Source organism: Microchirus variegatus, assembly GCF_963457635.1.
Source record: "Microchirus variegatus genome assembly, chromosome: 1".
Classification (NCBI taxonomy): domain Eukaryota; kingdom Metazoa; phylum Chordata; class Actinopteri; order Pleuronectiformes; family Soleidae; genus Microchirus; species Microchirus variegatus.
In genome coordinates this window covers 43,076,502-43,096,858 of record NC_139802.1, presented here as the reverse complement: position 1 = coordinate 43,096,858, position 20,357 = coordinate 43,076,502, and the positions used below count along the sequence as shown (strand labels likewise).

General features: G+C 40.6%; 2 protein-coding genes across 2 annotated transcripts in view; both read right to left on the bottom strand.

Moving 5' to 3' along the window:
* Window positions 1-2,912: 2,912 nt before the first annotated feature.
* tpm2 (tropomyosin 2 (beta)) lies at window positions 2,913-17,365 on the bottom strand. The gene is made up of 9 exons (XM_083901779.1): window positions 17,107-17,365; window positions 13,347-13,472; window positions 9,172-9,305; window positions 8,131-8,248; window positions 7,950-8,020; window positions 4,761-4,836; window positions 4,560-4,622; window positions 4,396-4,465; window positions 2,913-3,241 (listed from the first exon to the last, which is right to left on the bottom strand). The coding sequence occupies exons 1-9, from the start codon at window positions 17,218-17,220 to the stop codon at window positions 3,159-3,161; spliced, it is 855 nt and encodes a 284-aa protein (XP_083757905.1). The 5' UTR covers window positions 17,221-17,365; the 3' UTR covers window positions 2,913-3,158.
* Window positions 17,366-18,650: 1,285 nt separating this feature from the next.
* The window catches only part of tln1 (talin 1), a 55,412-nt gene continuing 53,705 nt past the window's right edge, over window positions 18,651-20,357 (bottom strand). Inside the window, exon 57 of the mRNA XM_083901703.1 lies at window positions 18,651-20,012. Within this exon, the coding sequence (XP_083757829.1) occupies window positions 19,878-20,012 (135 nt within the window). The 3' untranslated portion in view covers window positions 18,651-19,877. The remainder of the gene's footprint in view (window positions 20,013-20,357) is intronic.

Below are 20,357 nucleotides of genomic sequence, written 5' to 3'. Positions count from 1 at the left end.
TGTTTATTATTAGCGCTAACGTGAGAGCACAGCACTGCGTTAGCTTCACTTTTGTACTCGATCGTGCAGCTGCGGTGTTTACACGCACGACAACAAAAAAACTCACATCATTAAAAACATGTTTGGAATGAAGTTTATTCTCATTTTTTTTCCATGTTCAAATCAAGGTGACAGCTCCCAGCACACGTCGTGTGTCATGTCAACTTTAAATGGTGCACGAGAATTTGAGCTTTACAACCCTGACTAATGCCAGGAAAGTGGACCACACCGGACCAGACCAGACCAGACCAGACCTCAGGTCTGTACACTGGCTTCCTGTGAGTCAAAGGATAGATTTCAAAATCTGGGGTTTCCCAGACGCTAGAAACAAACAAAGTGAAGCGGTCGTTCAGTTCTTCTGCTTCCTGAACACTTGAGGTCTGAGCTCACACTGTCAGACTCATTTAAATCAGACCTTTTTCTTCAAATTCTTGCTCCCGTGTGAAGCAGCTTTGAGTTACCATGTGTATTAATACTGCGATACAAATAAACTGGCCTTGCTAATGTACTGTCAAACACAGTAAACCTCCGCTTCAAACAGAATCACTTGTCAGTTTCAATGTATTATCCCGTATTTGACTTATTTTGACTTGTTAGGTCTCTGCAGGTTTCAACAAGTCAAATTTAAGACTTTTTCAGACTTTTTTAAGACCATAATGAACACAATTTAAGACCCATTTCAAATCCATACTGGCAAAAAAAAAAGCACAAAAGACATGAAGGAAAATTGGAGCCACAAATCATTCAATTCGGCTTAGCTGTGGGCTTTCGCTAAGATTTCTCCGCTGCTATGCTAAGCTAACACACCGCGGCGCGCGCACAGCACACTAGCTAGTGTTGCTCGATAAATTCTCACCGTGCAGCACAGGTGACCTACTTTAGTTCAGTGTTGTAGTTATGCTAGCGCAATCTCAAAAATAGAAACATTTCAAAGCGAGACTGGAGTTTATGCACGTTTTAAAATTGTATTTGACCTTTTATGAGATTTTAGGAGAATTTAAGACATTTTAAGGCCTTAAAATTCAAATGATTGGATTTAAGACTTTTTTAAGACCCCGCGGATACCGTGTGTTACATATCAGTTTAGCAAATGTTTACACTGTACTTTCAATTAAAGCGATAAAAATGTCATTTAAATTCGCTATTTTACGCTAAAAAAAACACATGAATTGTGTAATTTTCTGGATTTTTTTGTCTGAATACGACAAACCTGGCGTTGAAATGGCGAAGTCGTGAGAGAACACTGTTGCGTGGCGACGGTAACGCTGGCTAGCGTACGAGAAACACAAATTTGGTCCTTTTCTAAAAAACACACACACACATCAACTCATCGTCCATTTTTTGCAAACTCGTAAACACCATTTAAAGGCAACACTTATTAGTTTGGTCTAGAGGTCGTTGAGGTTCTGCTGTTTTCAGTGTTTCTCCGATGTTTACTTTTAGTGTTTTAACCAAATTTCACACTTAACTCTATATGTGCTGTACGTGTGCTGGGAGCTCGTAAAGAAAACGTTGTTGTTGTTGTTGTTGTTGTGCTCCGTCGGTCAGGTCTGTGTTTTGTGTCTTTATAGATTGTTGAGCTCCTGGAGAGTTTGGTCCAACACCTGTTGCATTTCCAGGTTCTCCTCTTTGGCCTTGGCCAGATTCTCTGCAGAGGAAACACACGGTCGCACGAGTGAGACGTCGTCTCTGCACAGAGAGATTCACCGACACCGACCTTTACCTCGTTATGTCAAACACAAAAATACAAAGATTTTGACTCATTTGACTGTTGCAGGGGTCTCAAACTCAAATGACCTGGGGGCCAATGTACATCTATTGTGGTCAAGAGGGCATAGAGAACAAAAAGTTCAACGGTTCACAATATTGCATCATGATATCACACATATACTTAATAATACTATTTATGGTGCGAAATTAATGCATTTATATAAAAAACGGACATTTATTTTAAATACATGAATAACAGTGTGGACAACTGTAATTAAAATTCGGCCACTGCCGTTCGTGGCGAGTGTATTTCTGTATGTAATTGAATGTTGTATATGATGCATTTGTGGGATAATTATGACCAAATGTCTTATTATTACTGTTATAATAAACATTGCTAGCAAACATAGATTATATCCTATCACCTCGCTGCCAGCTGTGCCTCAACTACACACTGTGAGGTCGTGGGCTTATAACATGATATTAAGTGGGGGGCCGCATGTAATCGATTGGGGGGCCGCATGTGGCCCCCGGGCCGCCAGTTTGAGACCCCTGGACTATAGTGTGTAGAAATTTAAGGCGATCTATATGTATGCATGTTGCAATGCAAATGTATTCAGTTGGTTGCAATACGTAACCCGACCACTAGATGTCACTAAATCCTTGAAACGGGTTCTTAACGTTCAAAGGGTAAAATATTTTGTTTGTCCGAGAGAGCATCTGTGCTAAATGTGCTAAAAAGGAACTCCTCAGAGACGCTCCTGAAACACTGAATTCAGGCGATCGAACGCGTGTTTCGTGAGGTAAACAGCAACGTTGAACTGTGGTGAACGTTTGTGACAGGTAAAAGTAATAAAAGCAGGGACATTTGACCACCAAATTACAATCACATCATCCTCCATGTTTGACTTGGGTAAGTTTACGCTTTTTCCCTTCATGATCGAGTCCAAGTGAACGTTTGCACCAAATTAGAAGAAATTCCCACAAGATGTTCACTTCAGTCACAATATTAAAAACATTTCTTTGTTTAGTTTAGTTAAGAGCAAACTTAATCTGTGGTCACCCAATTTTTAACAGTCTTTAAATACAAGTGAACGTTTGTGCCAAAGTTTAAGAGGAATTTTCGACAAAGAGATAAGAAAAACAGGAAGTAGACAGAAAAGTCCAGAGAGCTCAGATCCATTTATTACAGAGAAGACATGAGACTCCGCCCTCTGTAGAAACACAGACATAGCTTTACCCAGCAAGGACGGGCGGAGTCAGACGTTGCAATTTTTTGAGAATCGTCTGACCCCGCCTACCTCTGTGGAAACGAGAGAAAAAAAAAACATAAACAAAGAACCGATGAACAGGAAGGAAGGAAGAGCAGACAGGAAGTGAAGCGAGGGAGGGAGGGAGGGAGGGAGCGTCTACGCCATGGTCATGTCGTTGAGCGCCAGGTCCAGCTCCTCGCTGAGAGCCTTGCCCTTCAGCTTCTGAGCGTACACCTCGTCTGTGGGGACACGTGCACGCACACACACACACACACACAGAGTGACACACACACACACACAGAGTGACACACACACACACAGGGACGAGGACAGACGGCAGCAGAAGTGAGACAAAGGAACAAGATTCAGAAAAAGGAAAAGTTAAGAGAAAGTGTAAAAGAGCCAGTGCAGATTTATGAAATATGGTGATATGAAGTTAGTGATACATCGTCAGTATCTCTGATTGTGCTGTGTCCGACCTATTTTTTAATGAATTCCGGAATTTTTCCTTTTTTTCCCCCCTTAGAATTCTGAATTTAATCTCAGATATTTAATTCTGACTTTCTTTTTTTCACAGAATTACGACTTTCATATCAGAATTCCGAATGTTTCCTTTTTTTTTCCTCAGAAATCCAACTTTAACCTCAGAATTCTGACTTTTTTCTTGGAATTTTGACTCTTTTTTTCCCACATAATTACAACTAATATCAGAATTCAGATTTTAATCTTGGAATTTTTTCTTTTTCCCCCCTTAGAATTCTGAATTTAATCTCAGATATTTAATTCTGACTTTTTTTTTCTTATTTTCATGGAATTACGACTTTAATATCAGAATTCCGTTTTTTTTTTTTTTTATGAATTCCGGAATTATTCCCTTTTTGTCCTCAGAAGTCCTTCTGCAACATTCTAAATTTAATCAGAGAAAGTCAGAATTCTGACTTTAACCTCAGAGTTCTGAATTAAATCTCAGAATTCAGACTTTTTTCTTGTAATTTTGACTTTTTCTTCCCAGAGAATTACGACTAATATCAGAATTCAGATTTTAATCTTGGAATTTTTCCCTTTTTTCCTCAGAATTCCAACTTTAATCGCAGAATTCTGCGCCCCCTATACCATGATCCATGGCTGCAAGGAGAGATTTTAGCCATTATTGGTGGAATAATCCATGAATTTAACCTGTGTAGATTGGAAACCTGTGTAAAGCGTTGTTTCAGAGGTCAAATATCGTAATTTTGCCACCTGTTAGCCAGGATTTTTACACTCAGGAGAATCTGATAAAGTTTGTTAATCGTATCAGTTTTTTATCCACAGGGAAATTGCGTTTTTGGAAGCACTGAAAACCACCCAAAAAAATCTGCCTGGCGTGGGCTGTGTTGGCGACGATGAACCTTACCTTCCAGGTCGTCGATGGTCTTCTCCAGCTTGGCCACAGATCTCTCTGCAAACTCAGCACGAGTCTCAGCCTGCGACACAAAGCGACCGCAACACAAAAGGTGTCAGTGCACAGCGAGTGTGAAACTCCCGCACACGTCAACACTCTCAGAGTTCACTTCTCACCTCTTTCAGTTTGTCTGTGAGAACTCTGATTTCCTCCTCGTATTTGTCCTCCTTCTGCGAATACTGTAACACACACACACACACACACACACACGATTAAAACACACATGTTTAACAAACACACACACACACACACACAGATGTATCTGGAGAGGAAACACAGTCTGTGTCGATTGTGGCTTCCTTCAGCTCCTACTATACCTTGTCGGACTGGGCCTCCAGGGACTTCAGGTTGTTGGTGACATTTTTCAACTCTTCCTCAAGGTCGCCTGATTTACTGAGCAACGTAAGAGAGAGGGAGGAAAAGAAGGAGAAGAAGAAGAAGAAGAGAAGAGAAGCCATTTGAAAAGTAGAACAGAAGGAGAATTCAAACCGTGACGCTTGTCACTACCCAATCTGAATCAGAAGCTACTTCCTGTCACCTCTAACGTTGTGGACAACGACCAAAACAAAAAGATGATACAAAAATGTGTATTTTATTTTGTAAGAATAACTACAAACGAAAGGTTTTATACAGGAAGTCATAAAAAGCTGAAGTCGGGGGCTCTTATTTTGAAGGAGTTATGATGTGTTTGAAGAAAATAAAGTCATGTCAGCTGGTTCATGTAAGGAGCCTCTGCGTCTGCTCTGTTTTTAAAAACAGTTACTTAAACTTAATTTTTTTTATAATCCGCCAAAACTGTCGTCAATTTGTTTTTGACAGGAAGTAGCCGCACTTTGCGAATCGGGTTTCTGATAAAACCGGATTTGTTCGTGTGCAAAGTGAAGCTACTAATAAAACAGAAGAAAAAACATCTGTTTGTCTCGTAATAATTACGACAAAAAAAAAAAAAAAAATTACATTAAATTGCGACAAAATTTTCCGACAGGAAGTAGCCGCTGCGATTCGCACAAATCTGCAAGATTTGTATCGTAACTTAAATATCGCGATAATCTTATATCGTGATTTGAATATCGTGATAATCTTTTATTTCAAATACAGAGATAATATCCTATTGTAACTTATATATTGTGATCATTTTGTATCGTAACTTAAACATCGTGATAATATCATATTGCGGTTTCTGGTACAACCGGATTTGTTGGTGCGCAAAGTGCAACTACTACTAAAACAGATGAAAAAACACCTGTTTGTCTCGCAACAATTACGACTAAAATAATAATAATACTATTACATTAAATTGCGACAAAATGTTCTGACAGGAAGTAGCCGCCACGCTTCGCACAAATCTGCAAGATTTGTTTCGTAACTTAAATATCGCGATAATCTTGTATCGTGATTTGAATATCGCGATAATCTTGTATCGTGATTTGAATATCGCGATCATTTTTTATTTCAACTTAAATATCGTGACTTAAATACCGTGATAATATCCTATTGTAACTTAAATATCGTGATCATTTTGTATCGTAAGCCACGCTTCGCACAAATCTGCAAAATTTGTATCTTAACTTAAATATCGCGATAATCTTTTATCGTGAATTGAATATCGCGATAATCTTTTATAAATATCGTGACTTAAATACCGTGATAATATCCTATTGTAACTTATATATCGTGATCATTTTGTATCGTAACTTAAATATCGTGATAATATCATATTGTGGTTTCTGGTACAACCCGGATTTGTTTGTGCGCAAAGTGCAGCTACTACTAAAACAGAAGAAAAAACATCTGTTTGTCTCGTAAACATTTACGACTAAAATAATAATAATAATAATATTACATTAAATTCCGACAAAATGTTCTGACAGGAAGTAGCCAAATCTGCAAGATCCGGTAGTGACAACTCCGTCTGAGGGAAAAGTCAACATGTTTCCAAGGCTACTTCCAAACTACTGCACATAACACTCATCAGAAAGCACAGAAAACACTGGTGGTTAAAAGTCAACAAACACACACGGCGTTAGTGATCTTTAAACACATCAGTGTCAGTGAGACAAAGGCAAAGTGAGAGAAAACAGACGGAGAAAGAAGCCGAGAGGTCGAAGGTCAGCGGAGGCCGTGTGCGGTCAGTACCTCGTCTTCTCCGCACATCATGGACTTCAAATTGTGGTCCATGAGTTTGAGCTCCTCCTCCAGCTCTCGCCCTCGCCTGCAGGGTTCGTCCACCAGGGCGGCGACAGCAGCAGCAGCAGCAGCAGGGGGTGATGGCAGCAGTGGGCGGAGCAGCCGTTAAACATGCAGGCAGGCCGTGGTTGTGAGGTCACAAAACAAACAAACACACACACATGCAGGTTTGTGTGTAACGATATGTTCACACGTGACGCCTTTTGTGGATAAGCATAAAAAATGTAAATAAACAGACGTTTCAGTCCACTAGATGGCGCCAAGTGTTCTCTCACTAGAGTATATCGCAATATATGACTTTGCACTCAAATAGCATGATAATATCATATTGTGACTTAAGTATCGTGATAATCCTGTATTGTAACTTATATGTTGTGATAACTTAAATATTGTGATAGTTTTGTTTCGTAACTTAAATATCGTGATCATTTTGTATCGTAACTTCAATATCGTGATAATATCGTATTGTGACTTAAATATCAGGATAATCTTGTATCGTGAATTAAATATCATAATAACCTTGTGTCGTGATTAAATATAGTAATATCGTATCACGACTTAAATATTGTGATAATATCGTATTGTGACTTAAATAGTGTGATAATATCGTATCGTGATAATATCGTATCGTGATAATATCGTATCGTGACTTAAATATCGTGATAATATCGTGATAATATCGTATTGTGATAATATCGTATCGTGATAATATCGTATTGTGACTTAAATATTGTGATAATATCGTATAGTGACTTAAATATCGTGATAATATCGTATAGTGACTTAAATATTGTGATAATATCGTATCGTGACTTAAATATCGTATTGCGGTGTCGCTGGCGATACCCAGATATTTTCTTTTTTGACTCCTTGTTTGATTTAACTTGATAAACATAAATTATTATTACTTTATTTTTTTTTATCGATAATGATCAAATAAAATACAATAAGATACATATAATATATATTTATATAATAAATAGAATAGAATAGAAAATTCCGGTAAAACAAAATAATAAATAAACTAAAAATAATTCAAGTATCTTCAAGGTAAACCCCACAAAACATCTAATATAAAAATGTATGTACAAAATACTTACAAAGTACATAAATGCACTTTATATTTTAGGTTCAAATAAGTCATTATGAACTCCAGAGTCTATTATTGTACAGTAAGAAGTTCCTCTCTGTCCAGTGAAAGTGTGAGACCACCATGTTGTCATCGCAGTGATCACATGATCTCTGCGATGACATCATGAATAATGCAGATGCCGGTGTGTGTGTGTGCGCGCGCGTGTGTGTGTGTGGTGTTGACTTACGCCTCGGCCACCTCAGCTCTCTCCTCTGAGCGCTCCAGGTCGCCCTCCAGGATCACCAGCTTACGTGCCACCTGAACGCAGACGGCGCCGCATTAAGACCTCAAATCTTTAAATCAACTGTTTAAATTGTGATTATTGTGTAGTTGTTGTTGTTTGTCGCGTAGGGAACACACACACACACCTCCTCATATTTGCGGTCGGCCTCCTCAGCGATGTGTTTGGCCTCCTTCAGCTGCATCTCCTGGATCTCCATCTTCTCCTCGTCCTTGGTCGCTCTGTTCTCTATGACCTTCATTCCTCTGGAGGAGCAGATCGATCAATCCATCAGTTAATCAATCAATCAATTAGTCAGTCAGTCAGTCAATGTACCTGCACATCAACCTGTCAATCAAGGACTGTGCTTCATCTAAGTCTGAATCTAGTTCCTTCAAACTGTCAGTTTAGGGTGTTTATTTGTTTATGAAGATACTCAGTTGCTGCCTGTTGCATCATGGGAAGTGAAGGATCCAGTGACTTTGTAGCTAAAGTGATGTTTCTGTGTGTATGTTCTGCTGTTGTTTGGTCTCTGATATAATAAAGCCAGATTTTGAAACCGCTCACTCTCCTGCACCAAACCCCATAGAGAAAACCAGCGATTTTAGCTCTCATGAACTCAGAGTAAATCTGGAGTAAATCTGTTTGAGGTGTTTCACACACACAAGTCACAGATTAACACATTTGAACTCAAACATGGAGGCTGCAGTGGGTCAACAACGCCTGTGTGCTGTGATGTTAAAATGTGTGAATTTCTCTATGGGCTTTGGTGCTGCAGAGGGAGTGATTCACAGAGTGACACTTTAGTTTCCTGTTTGGAAAAAAGGCTGATTTACATTGACATTAAGCAACAGACAGATGACTAAGATGTTGCAGAAACACGCTGACAATCGCAGGTTTTTATTTATTTGGTAACTATTTTTGTTAAGTGACTAGAAGAAGATGCAGTCACATCGTGTAACTACACTTAAAAATCTGATCTAGGGCAGAGTTTCAGGTCACTTTGAAGGAAACTATGCCCCCTAGTGGTGTTATCTAACACTGCAGCTCAAGTGCTGTGAAGGTTCTCCAGGTCATAGACATCTTCAGTCGTGAGCTGTAGGAACCTGGACTCATCAAAGAGGTTTCTTATGTTCTCAAGAACCTCTCAGCCGACTCCTGAAGATGCTTTTACGGACAACGCTCTCACCTCTCACTCTCGTCCGCCGCTTTCTCCGCCTCCTCCAGCTTCTGCAGAGCGGTGGCCAGCCTCTCCTGAGCTCTGTCCAACTCCTCCTCCACCAGCTGGATACGCCTGTTCAGAGACGCCACGTCTGCCTCTGCCTGCGGGACGACAACGAGAAGCAGAGCGTCCATCATCCAAATATTATATATGGTTCAAATATTCAATATGTAGTAAATCGAAATGGAGAATGTGTGGGGTTTTCTTTGTGTGTCAGCTTTATGTGGAGGCCATCTTGGAGCTTCATCCAGACTACAACTACAACAGATTTTAAAAAAAAACAATGCTACTAATAACAAAAACCAAAGGTGTAATGTAGGAACAGAGGTCTCACTTCCTGCTCGCCCAGACTAAAAATACACTTTTCAAATAAAAAAATTTCAAACCTCTGTTTTTGGGACCATGACAGTGTTTTTATGAAGTCTGGTTCATCACTAGCCTACAGCAGTGCTTCTTAAAAGTGGTCCCCTGGTGGGACTTGGAGGTATTGCAGGTGTACTTCAATTAAATTAATTACCAAATTAATTTTTAAAAATGACGTTTTTATAAGTCAATTTTGACCATGTTTACATGTCTGTTAAGTTGCTGTCATGTGATTTGTCGAATAGATATTTGTTGTTGAAAGTTGTACCTAATAAAGTGGTCAGTTAGCGTATTTTGGTAGCTCTCGCAAAGCTAGTTCATATAGCTAATTAATTCTACTTCCGGTTTATCAACGTTTAGTTTGTATTTCACTGCCGTTTCTCATCAGTCCAACTTTGTTGAACTTCATCATGAACCCGTCACAGTTTCGGGTGTTTCGGCTCGGCCCGGTGTTCCGGTGTGTGTGTGTTACCCGCTCCCGGGCCTGCCGCTCCATGTCCGCCTCCTCCTGCAGCACCTCGGCCCGCTCCTCGGCCTCGTAGGCCGCCTGCTGCAGCGTCTGGATCTTCTTTCTCACCGCGTCTATGGACATAAACGACGCCATGTTCGCCGACGCTCCGCTCCGCTTGTCCCCGCGGTGTCTGTCCCAAATGTGTGTGTGTGTGTGTGTGTGTACTGTTGCCATGACAACAGAGTTAGAGGTCGGAATCACCTGTGCGACGGACGGTTTTCTTATTTCCGGTTACTCGCTTTCAAAATAAAAGCTAGTACAGGTACCTTCAAAAAATAAGCCAATTTCTCCTCCTCCTCTTACTACTACTAACAATAATAATCGATCAGAATCATCTGATTGACACAGAATTTTCAAAATAAAGTGATTATTGGTATGTCTTATTTTGAAATCACTCAACATATCACTACTACTACCACTGTTGCTACTACTACTGCTACTGCTGTTGCTACTACTGCTAATGCTACTGCTACTACTGCTGCTACTACTACCACTACTACTACTACTACTACTACTACTGCAACTACTACTGCTAATGCTACTGCTAATGCTACTGCTACTACTACTGCTACTACTGCTACTACTACTACTGCTGCTGCTACTACTGCTGTTACTACTGCTGCTATGCTACTACTACTACTACTGCTACTACTGCTGTTACTACTCCTAATGCTACTGCTACTACTGTTAATGCTACTGCTACTACTGGTACTACTGCTAATGCTACTACTGCTGCTGCTACTACTGCTACTGCTGCTAATGCTACTGCTAATGCTACTACTGTTAATGCTACTGCTACTACTGCTAATGCTACTACTACTACTATTGCAACTACTATTGCAACTACTACTGCTACTACTACTGCTACTACTACTACTGCTACTACTGCTGCTGCTACTACTGCTGTTACTACTGCTGCTATGCTACTACTACAACTACTACTGCTCCTACTGCTGCTGCTACTACTACTGCTACTACTGCTGTTACTACTGCTGATGCTACTGCTACTACTGTTAATGCTACTGCTACTACTGCTACTACTTCTAATGCTACTGCTAATGCTACTACTACTGCTGCTACTACTACTGCTACTACAACTATTGTAACTACTACTGCTACTACTACCTATTCTACTGCTACTACTACCTCTTCTACTACTGCAACTAACTACTACCTCTGCTACTGCTGCTGCTATTACTTCTACTACACATATTAAAATAATATATAAATAATAATAAACCAAATGATGTTATTATTTTTATGATATTATAACTTAATATCATAAATGCATAAATATCATATGATATATTATATATATTTAAATATACAAGTGTATTTCCTCTCCTACATACATATTCTACATTAGCTGTGTGTGTGTGTGTGTGTGTGGGGGTGTGTGTGTGTGTGTGTGTGTGTGTGTGTGTAGGTCACTGCAGGACAGTGACGCTCTCACATCATTCACTCATATCATATACTTCAAACTCCAGCTCTTTCTATTCCTGGCAGCTTTTAACGCATCCATACGCACGTCTAATATTCGCCACGATTGCAGGTTTGTATGTCGTGTCCACTCTGTGCATATTTTTAATGCTTATAATTCATAACATAATTAAGGACACCCTGCACTTTGGATCATATTCAGCTTATTTATATTCAAATAACTACGGAAAAACTAAGTGTAAACATGTTTAGGACATGAACTTAGTTATAAAAGTAAGTATAATATATGAATATTCTGCATCCATTTAAAAGACAGACAACGGTTTAGTCCTATGTTTGAATGTTTGCTATAACTCTGGTTGAAGACCAGCGATCGTAAACAATTTCACACATCTGCGCGGTTCTCTTCCATATTTGGTCACGCCGCTGCACACAGGAAGGTCATAACATTCTACGTACGACTCACAAGTCCTGGTTTTTCAGAGTCCGGACATAAACAAACCATCTCTGACACAGTAGGAAAAGAATGGTCCCTGAAACTGAAACTTGAAAACGTGACCTTATTTTTACGTAAACAGTCGCGACAACGCCTCGATTTTATTCAAACGAGGTCTGTTTCTGTCATTCATTCAACTTTGTAAACTGTTTATTTATTTTATTGTTACCCTCAAAGGGCCAGATGTAACCGTCATACAGGATAAATGTAACTAAATGTAACCAAATATAATATAAATAAAGGTAACTACTCTGTAACATAATGCTAAATAAATTTCGCTACATAATACCATGATACACTGTGATCTAGTGGCGGTGCCGTCACTTTGCGGGTAATGCAATCGCCGTGCATTGTGGGAAATGTAGTTTATGGTCAACGCACGCCTCAAAGCAGCATAGAAACTATTTTAACGCAGATTTTTAAGACCAATTAATCACTCGCGGGCCACATAAAATGACGCGGCGGGCCACATCTGGCCCCCGGGCCTTGAGTTTGACACATGTGGTCTACACTCTTAGTAATAAGGGTTCCAAAAGGGTTCTTCTACAAGGGCTGAGGTTCTACCTGGAACCATTTGCTTCTGACAAACCCTTTCTTTGGGAAAGGGTTCTTGGTATTTTGACCCAGAGAACCCTTTAAAACCCCTTTCCTGAGTAAAGGGTTTTAAAAGGGTTCTTGGTGGAACCCTCCAAAAGGGTTCTCCTATGAGGACAAGCCGAAGAACCTTATATGGTTATACTTATCACTAGTATTTTTTTTTATTTCTAAGAGTGTACTACTGCCTCGTGTGGTAGGTTTGTGCACAATAACGCAGTAACTATAATCTGTAAATATCATAGAGCGTTGTTCGTGGTGTCCACAGCAGCAGCCGTGTATCTCACGTATGTGAAATGCGTTAAAGTGCGTCATCCGAACACACTTTTCCATGACATGATGACACGTTATATAGCGCACAGTGTTCTTTTACTAAAGCTTTTACTTTAATATTAACGCGCAGCGCGTTAATGGAGCAGCAGTATATTTACAGGCCGCGACCGGCTTTGGCCTGAAGGGCGCCGACAGGTTTTATGATCTGTTGGTCGAATCCGATCCGGCGCACGTCTCGTTTAACGGCGTCCGTGCTGCTGAGTTTTCAAATGGACCGGCCCAATGAGACTCAGAACCTTGGTCTTTAAGTGACACCGACACCAAGGTCAGCGCCGATTACAGGACGTTTGACTGACCGGTGCATTTTTAGACCGGTGATACGTGAATGCACAGTGGGGACAGTCGAGTGCAGTGTGTTACCGTGGTTGTGTTACCGTGGCTGTGTTACACTCGCTCCAAACTCACATCTGTGGCCTTCTTCTCCGCCTGCTCCAGCTTCTCCTGGGCGTCCTTCAGCGACTCGGAGTATTTGTCCAGCTCATCCTCCACGCCTTTCAGCTTCTTCTGCAGACCCAGCAGCTCTTCCTCCAGCTACACGTGAAACGCACAAACACAACCAATGGATTATTAAACAATAACTTAAAAGTCTTTTTTTTTTTCTCACCACACGACACGTTTTCTTTCAGAATAACTGGGCAGAAGACGAGGTGAATGTGGGACAATATTATATCTCATCCTTTATCTGATCTTTTGACTGTAAATCAGTTTCAGGTCATAATTAAATAAAAACTAAGCTAAACTTAAGTTTATCTTGACTTCAGTCCAACATAGTCTAATATTATCAGTCTAATAGTTGATATTAGGAGCATTTTGAACTCATAAATGGGAAATTTCAACCTCTAAAATACAAGATGGCCGCCCCTAGCATCATCGACACATTTTAAAAACTGTACTTTCTACTGTTTTTATACAATAATTCTGTATGTTTCTTGTGTTGTAGACACAACACCGTCCTACTGTTGCTTATGGACACGTTGATATAAGACGTAAGACACAAAAATAGCACGTAAAGTGGACGAGTTGAGCTTGTTAGTCAGCAAACCTAGCTTGACTACAAGGCTAACGTTAAGCACTTGTGAGTTAAAGAGTCCTCAGTCATTCTAAAGAATGAATAAGATATGGTTTGTTGCTATGTTGAAAGATTATATCAGGATTGGTTTTAAACTAAGTAGATTTGTGTAAACGTGGCAGAAAAATGTTAGCTAGGCTGCTAGCTAGCTTACAGAACTGTAACTTAACTTAGTCTCATAGTGGGATGATTTGTTTTTCCACCATCTTAAATTTGACTAAAGTTACTGTGTTGTTAGTATTAGACATTTCTCCTGTTTTATAACCAATATTGTCTGTGTTTTGGAGAATTTGAGGTATTTCTCACGCTAACAACGCAGTCAGACGTAAGCTAACAATGAGGTCAATCATTGGTGGAATGCTTTTACACCTGTGTCCTCCATGTTATTCTTGGGGTTAAAACGCTATGGATGCTATTTATACTCAACGGTAACGGCTGTGGCTACTGCTGAATGCTAACTAGCTGGCTAACAAGCTTTCCTGACATGTTTAAACGTCCTGTGAGTGTCACAACAAATGGCAATGGAATGTCAACCCTGGAGGTTGGTAGCACAGTGTCAGGGGGGTCACCAGTAAAGGAAAAGTTTCCACATTCAGCAAATTAAAATCATCTATTTTGATCTATTTTGCAATCTATGGTCAAATTATTCCGAGTGAAATACACGAGGGAATCATTAGAATCTTGGATTAGCTACAAAAAGAAATTAGAGAACATTGAAGACTGGTTATTTATTTGACATGGTTCCTCTGTGACTCATTTCCAAAGGGCTTCGTAACACTATAAAAAGACAATTGTAATGACATGTCCTCGGGACAAATGTCCTCTCTGTCTTACGTCCCTCTCAGCCAGTAGACCATGTAAGGCCTCCCGGTCACAAATAGCCCTGGACGGCACTGATCCACCCGTCAAACTCAAACAGCCTTGACTGTCTGCGTGAGCGCAGCAACAATTCAGAGAAGGCGGCTAACGCACACAGAAATAGACCCGGGACTATGATGGCATTGTCATAGATCCAAGACGGGATCCACTGGGAACGGGAACACATGCCGCGTGGACAGTTGCATGTCGGAATAGTCGCTAATCTATTTATGGGTTGATATGCGATCTCGTAAATCACAGCGGAGAGAGAGAGAGTCTGCAGCTCAGGAAGGGGGAAAATCCTCCCGATCTTCAGCTCACAGCTGGAGACCCTGATGTTCATTGGTCCATCGGTCTGTGGTTAAACTGTACTTTCCTTAAGGAAACGTGGCTGAGAGACAGTTTGTTTGGTGGGAACATCATGTTTTAGAAGATAAACAGACAGCACTGACAACACTTGCTTTGTGTTGATGACACACGTCAACCGTCATATCATGAGAGGGCTTCGGGCCACCAGGGGATCACGTGGAACTTTGACCTCCGATGAACCTTCTCAAATGTTTCTCAGTATTCCTGCATCTGTGTGTGTTGCGGGGGGGGGGGGGGGGGTGGATGGTGTCCCCAGATCATTAACGTTCAGAGAAATGTTCAAAGGTCAAGGTCAGCAAAAATAAAAACTGATGCAAAGTAATTTGACCTAATAAAGATCATGAGCCGTGGTGAACTCAGTGATTCAGTCCGAGGATTTTAGATTCGATATCTCTTCATTGGTGTAAGGACGTTGTTATAGGTTGTTGTTGGTGGAGATTAAAAAAAAATAATCCCACAAAGCAACTTTTGTTTTTGTTTGAAATGAATTAAATTGTGTTTTTAAATGTTTGAATTATCGCACAAACCTCATTGTTCTGCATTATGTTATAAGAAAAACAACCCTTTGAATTCATAAATGTTAATTATTGTCTTAAGTTTGCCTTTGTGTGATGACATTATTGGAATCAGTTTATCTAAAAATCACATTATCTTATACAAACTGTATTGTTTTGATGCCATAATTTGCCTTAGCGCACTATGCATTGTATCAATTTTTGAATCGAGAATCGTATGAATCGAGAATCGTATGAATCCAATCGTGACCCTAAGAATCGGAATCGATTCCCTAATATATATGTATACATATATATATATGTATACAAAGTGTCGTCAGTGTGTCTTCTACACAATAAAGAATTATAAATATAAAGCTGCTAATAGTGGTGTCATCTTTAGGGCTAACATTTTAAGCTAACTTCCTGTCTGTTAGCTTAGCATTCCACTCCCCCCCTTCCTCACATATATGTTTGGTGGCCGGGGGGCGGGGGGCGGAGCATTTATTCACCAGGAAACATTCTAACCTCACGAGTGGACAGTACCACCTGTTTGTGGAGTTCTGGCTCCTCACAGCTGTTTTAATAACGATAACAGCAGGCCTAAAATGGAACCATGAGGGACACCACTTTTGACGGGAGTGGAAGTTAAAGGCCAGGTTTAATTATGTTTGACTCAAAAATGTCATCTCTAATCTGGACCCTGCAGATTAACCCTCCTATGACCATCATTATAATCAGGCCGTCTGGATGTATTTAGATTATTATGGCTGTAGAATTGTCAAAAAAAGAATTACGGTATTGAGAAACTGACGTCACAAACGTGCGACGCACTGGTGAATCACGTCTGTGATTGGACGGTCGTGAGGGGGCTACCGTAATGACAAGTATATGGGCGCAAAGCTCTATTTCTGCTGCTGTCCGGTATCAATCCTTCCATCTTCTAGCGCTTTATGCTCCACATGAGGGTGATAATCTCAGCTGATATAGGGCGAGAGGCGGAGTCACACCCTGGACAGATCGCCAGTCCATAGATCTTGAATTTTCTAGATATCACCAACGGTCTCGGAGTTACGGTCATAAGAATAACGCATTCCAAACGATAACAGAAGGATTATAACCTGAGTGTCCACTACTGATGGTTCTAATAAAGTGATGTCTCATCGTTTTCTCTGAGCTTCTGCCCCCTGCTGGTGCCAAACGTCACTACTGTTACTTTAATGTTCTTGTTCACTTTTAATGTTTTGATTTAAAACAGAGAATTTCCTCTTTACCGCTGAGTTTGACTAACTACACTTAACTTCTACATGTAGATGAGGAGATGATGGAGGTGTAGAGGTGATGGAGGTGATGGAGGTGTTGCAGTGGTACCCACCTGTTTGCATTTGTCCTCCGCTCCCTTCTTGTCCACCTCAGCCTGCTCTGCTCGGTCAATCGCGTTCTCCTTGTCGAGCTTCAGCATCTGCATCTTCTTCTTGATGGCCTCCATGGTTCCTGTTCTTCGGGGCTCTCGGCAGCAGCAGCAGCGGGTAAAAGGGACTCGGCAGATCCGGACACAGACGGAGGGACGGAGGGCGGATGTGGACTGGGGCTCCTGTGAGAGCTGCGCGAGGACAGGTCGGAATAGAAACCGAGGCGCGCGAGACCCTCACTTTTTTTCCCCCTCCCAGTGAGGATGCGCGAGGGACCTTTTCCATATTTAGGCAGCGAGAGGAGCAACACACACACACACACGGAAACACACACGCACACGCGCACATACACACACACGCACACACACACACCGGATTCTGCATCGACTTCAGTCACTTTGACAGCCTGGACATAACTTTATTCCTAACATTAACCATAATTAATGAATGTTTAACCTCAACTTTAACCTAATTAATACAAATATTAGCCCTAAACTTAAGAATTTCCCACACACAAAACACACAGGGAGAGAATAAAAGTACAATATCACTCTCCCTTTGACTGTGTATAATGAAATATCTATCTATCTATCTATCTATCTATCTATCTATCTATCTATCTATCTATCTATCTATCTATCTATCTTTCTATCTATCTATCTATCTATCTATCTATCTATCTTCATAGTTTCATGGCTAGCCTGCTAAAAAGTCCCTTCCCACACAACTATGCAAAGCTAGCTTGATACCTTCATGACTAGCTCGCTAAAAAGTCCCTTAGTACACAACTATATAAAGCTAGCTTGAAACCTTCATGGCTAGCCTGCTAAAATGCCCTTCCCACACAACTATGTAAAGCTAGCATGTTAGTTTCATGACTAGCTCGCTAAAAAAGTCCCTTCGTACACAACTTTGCAAAGCTAGCTTGATACCTTCATGACTAGCTCGCTAAAAAGTCCCTTCGTACACAACTTTGCAAAGCTAGCTTGATACCTTCATGACTAGCTCGCTAAAAAGTCCCTTCGTACACAACTTTGTAAAGCTAGCTTGATACCTTCATGGCTAGCCTGCTAAAATTCCCTTCCCACACAACTATGTAAAGCTAGCATGTTAGTTTCATGACTAGCTCGGTAAAAAAGTCCCGTCCCACACAACTATGTAAAGCTAGCTTGACAGCTTCATGGCTAGCTAGCTAGAAATTCCCTTCCCGCACAACGATGTAAAGCTAGCTTAATAGTTTCATGACTAGCTCGCTAAAAAGTCTCCTCCCACACTACGCAAAGCTAGCTTGATAGTTTCATGGCTGGCTAGCTAGCTAGAAATTCCCTTCCCGCACAACTATGCAAAGCTAGCTACATAGATTCATGGCTAGCTCGCTTAAAGGCCCATATCTATCCCATGATATAAATGTCTAAACCTTTGTTCAGTGCAGTCTCCATGATTTTCACCTAAACAAGAGATTGGCAAGAAACAACACAGGTGTCAACAGTTTCACTGTAAAACCGACTTTATTGAATATAAATCTCTCTTACAGTGTCCACGAGGTGGCGCTGCCGCACACCTGCGTTACACTGATACCACGAATAAATCAGAAATGTGAACAAAAAAACAGATTTGCTCGATTACAGTCTTTTCTTCTTAATATTAAACATACTGTTCGGTTTGCTCGGAAAAACAAATACAGAAGTGAAAAGAGTGAAGACGAGTTTAAATGAGGTTTGAACGAAGGAAGTGCAACGTAAAGAGATAAATGTGTCAACCATTATACTTTCATGATGAATAAGGCACTTTCATAAGCAGTGATATAACAGGGTGAGCATCGACTTAATTATACTATAATTAGACAGGAAGTAATCCTGATCAGACAGGAAGTACAAGCACTGTATTACACGAAAACAAAACAAAACACTGCAGCGAGACGATTAACACTTAACCTCCAAATATGGTCAATACCATGTCAAACTTCCTGAAGTTAAAAATATGGCTTCATAATCTTTACACAAATACGTCCCTCATCTAATCTAATTTAATCTAATCTAATCCAGGCGGGCAATACTGTCGCTGCAGAAATCCGAATACTAAACAAAAAAACCCCGATCTTTTATTCAGATATGTCTGAAAACATCATTAATACATTTCATAGTTCAGACGTTTTTTCTTTAAAAAAATAACATTTTCTCGCTCTGATTTGTTCCATCGCAAAGTTAAAAATTTTCTTCCTCCAAAATCTAACGTTGAAAAACTACTCCTGAAACAGTCCGTCATGGTGAGAATGGTCACATCACGTGTAACCGTACGCCTCACAAAGATAGGTAAAAAAACAAACAACAACAACAACACATCGTCATCTGCATAGAGTGTTTGCATATATTATGCGTCGATTGCATAGAAGCACTCGGTGAAGGAAGAAGCTACTGGCAGCTCTTAAAAGACTCGAGACAAAGAAGCATCAACATGGAACGGGTGAGTTTGACGTCATACAGTATATAATCAAAGGACTCAAGGATATATATATCTAGATATAGATATATATATATCGCAGATAGTCAATTTAATCATCATTGTCATTGTTGTTTTTTTGAAAATTAAATAGAGAAACAGATCAAAAACATCTGTATGACGTGGAGTCAATCTGCCTGATGTCTGCTTGAAGCTGGGGGAAGGTCCTGAGCGAGCGTCCTCGCACACACACACACACACACACACGTGCACGCACACACGCGCACACACACTCTCACTGTTCTTGGCCGTCGTCCCTCAGCTCTGACGGCAGGAACTTGTACTGCTGCTTTCGGATCATGGCCAGCTTCTTCCTCGCCTCCACCAGCTCCCGCTCTTTCCGCAGCATCTCCTCCTGAGCCGCGATAATCTGCAACACAACGCGACGTACGTGAGGCGGCATCCGCGCTAACACGCTAACACGACACTCTGTTTGAGCTCAGTATCAGACGAATTTCGGCTCAGTTCGTGTGTTTTTTTTCTTTCTTTTCCATGAGTGATCGTACCTGGTAAAGTTGCGAGAACACCAATGTCGGGAAAGCATATTACCAGCTAGCATGTGCATAACTCCAACATCGCGTAATAAACAAATAAATAGGGAACAAGTGAGAAATTAGGAAACATTAGCTGAAAATATTTAACGTAAAAAAACGTAACTAAAGCGTCACCAAAAACTCGGAACATTTCAAAACTAGCTAGCTCTAACTAGCCTACT

Bases quoted from the DNA above. Each gene is read 5' to 3' on its own strand.
- tpm2 (XM_083901779.1), bottom strand. From the start codon at position 17,220: ATGGAGGCCATCAAGAAGAAGATGCAGATGCTGAAGCTCGACAAGGAG. The intron at 13,473-17,106 runs GTGGGTACCACT...TTTCACGTGTAG, and splicing joins CGGAGGACAAATGCAAACAG to CTGGAGGAAGAGCTGCTGGG. The intron at 8,021-8,130 runs GTGTGTGTGTGT...GTCTGCGTTCAG, and splicing joins CCGACCGCAAATATGAGGAG to GTGGCACGTAAGCTGGTGAT.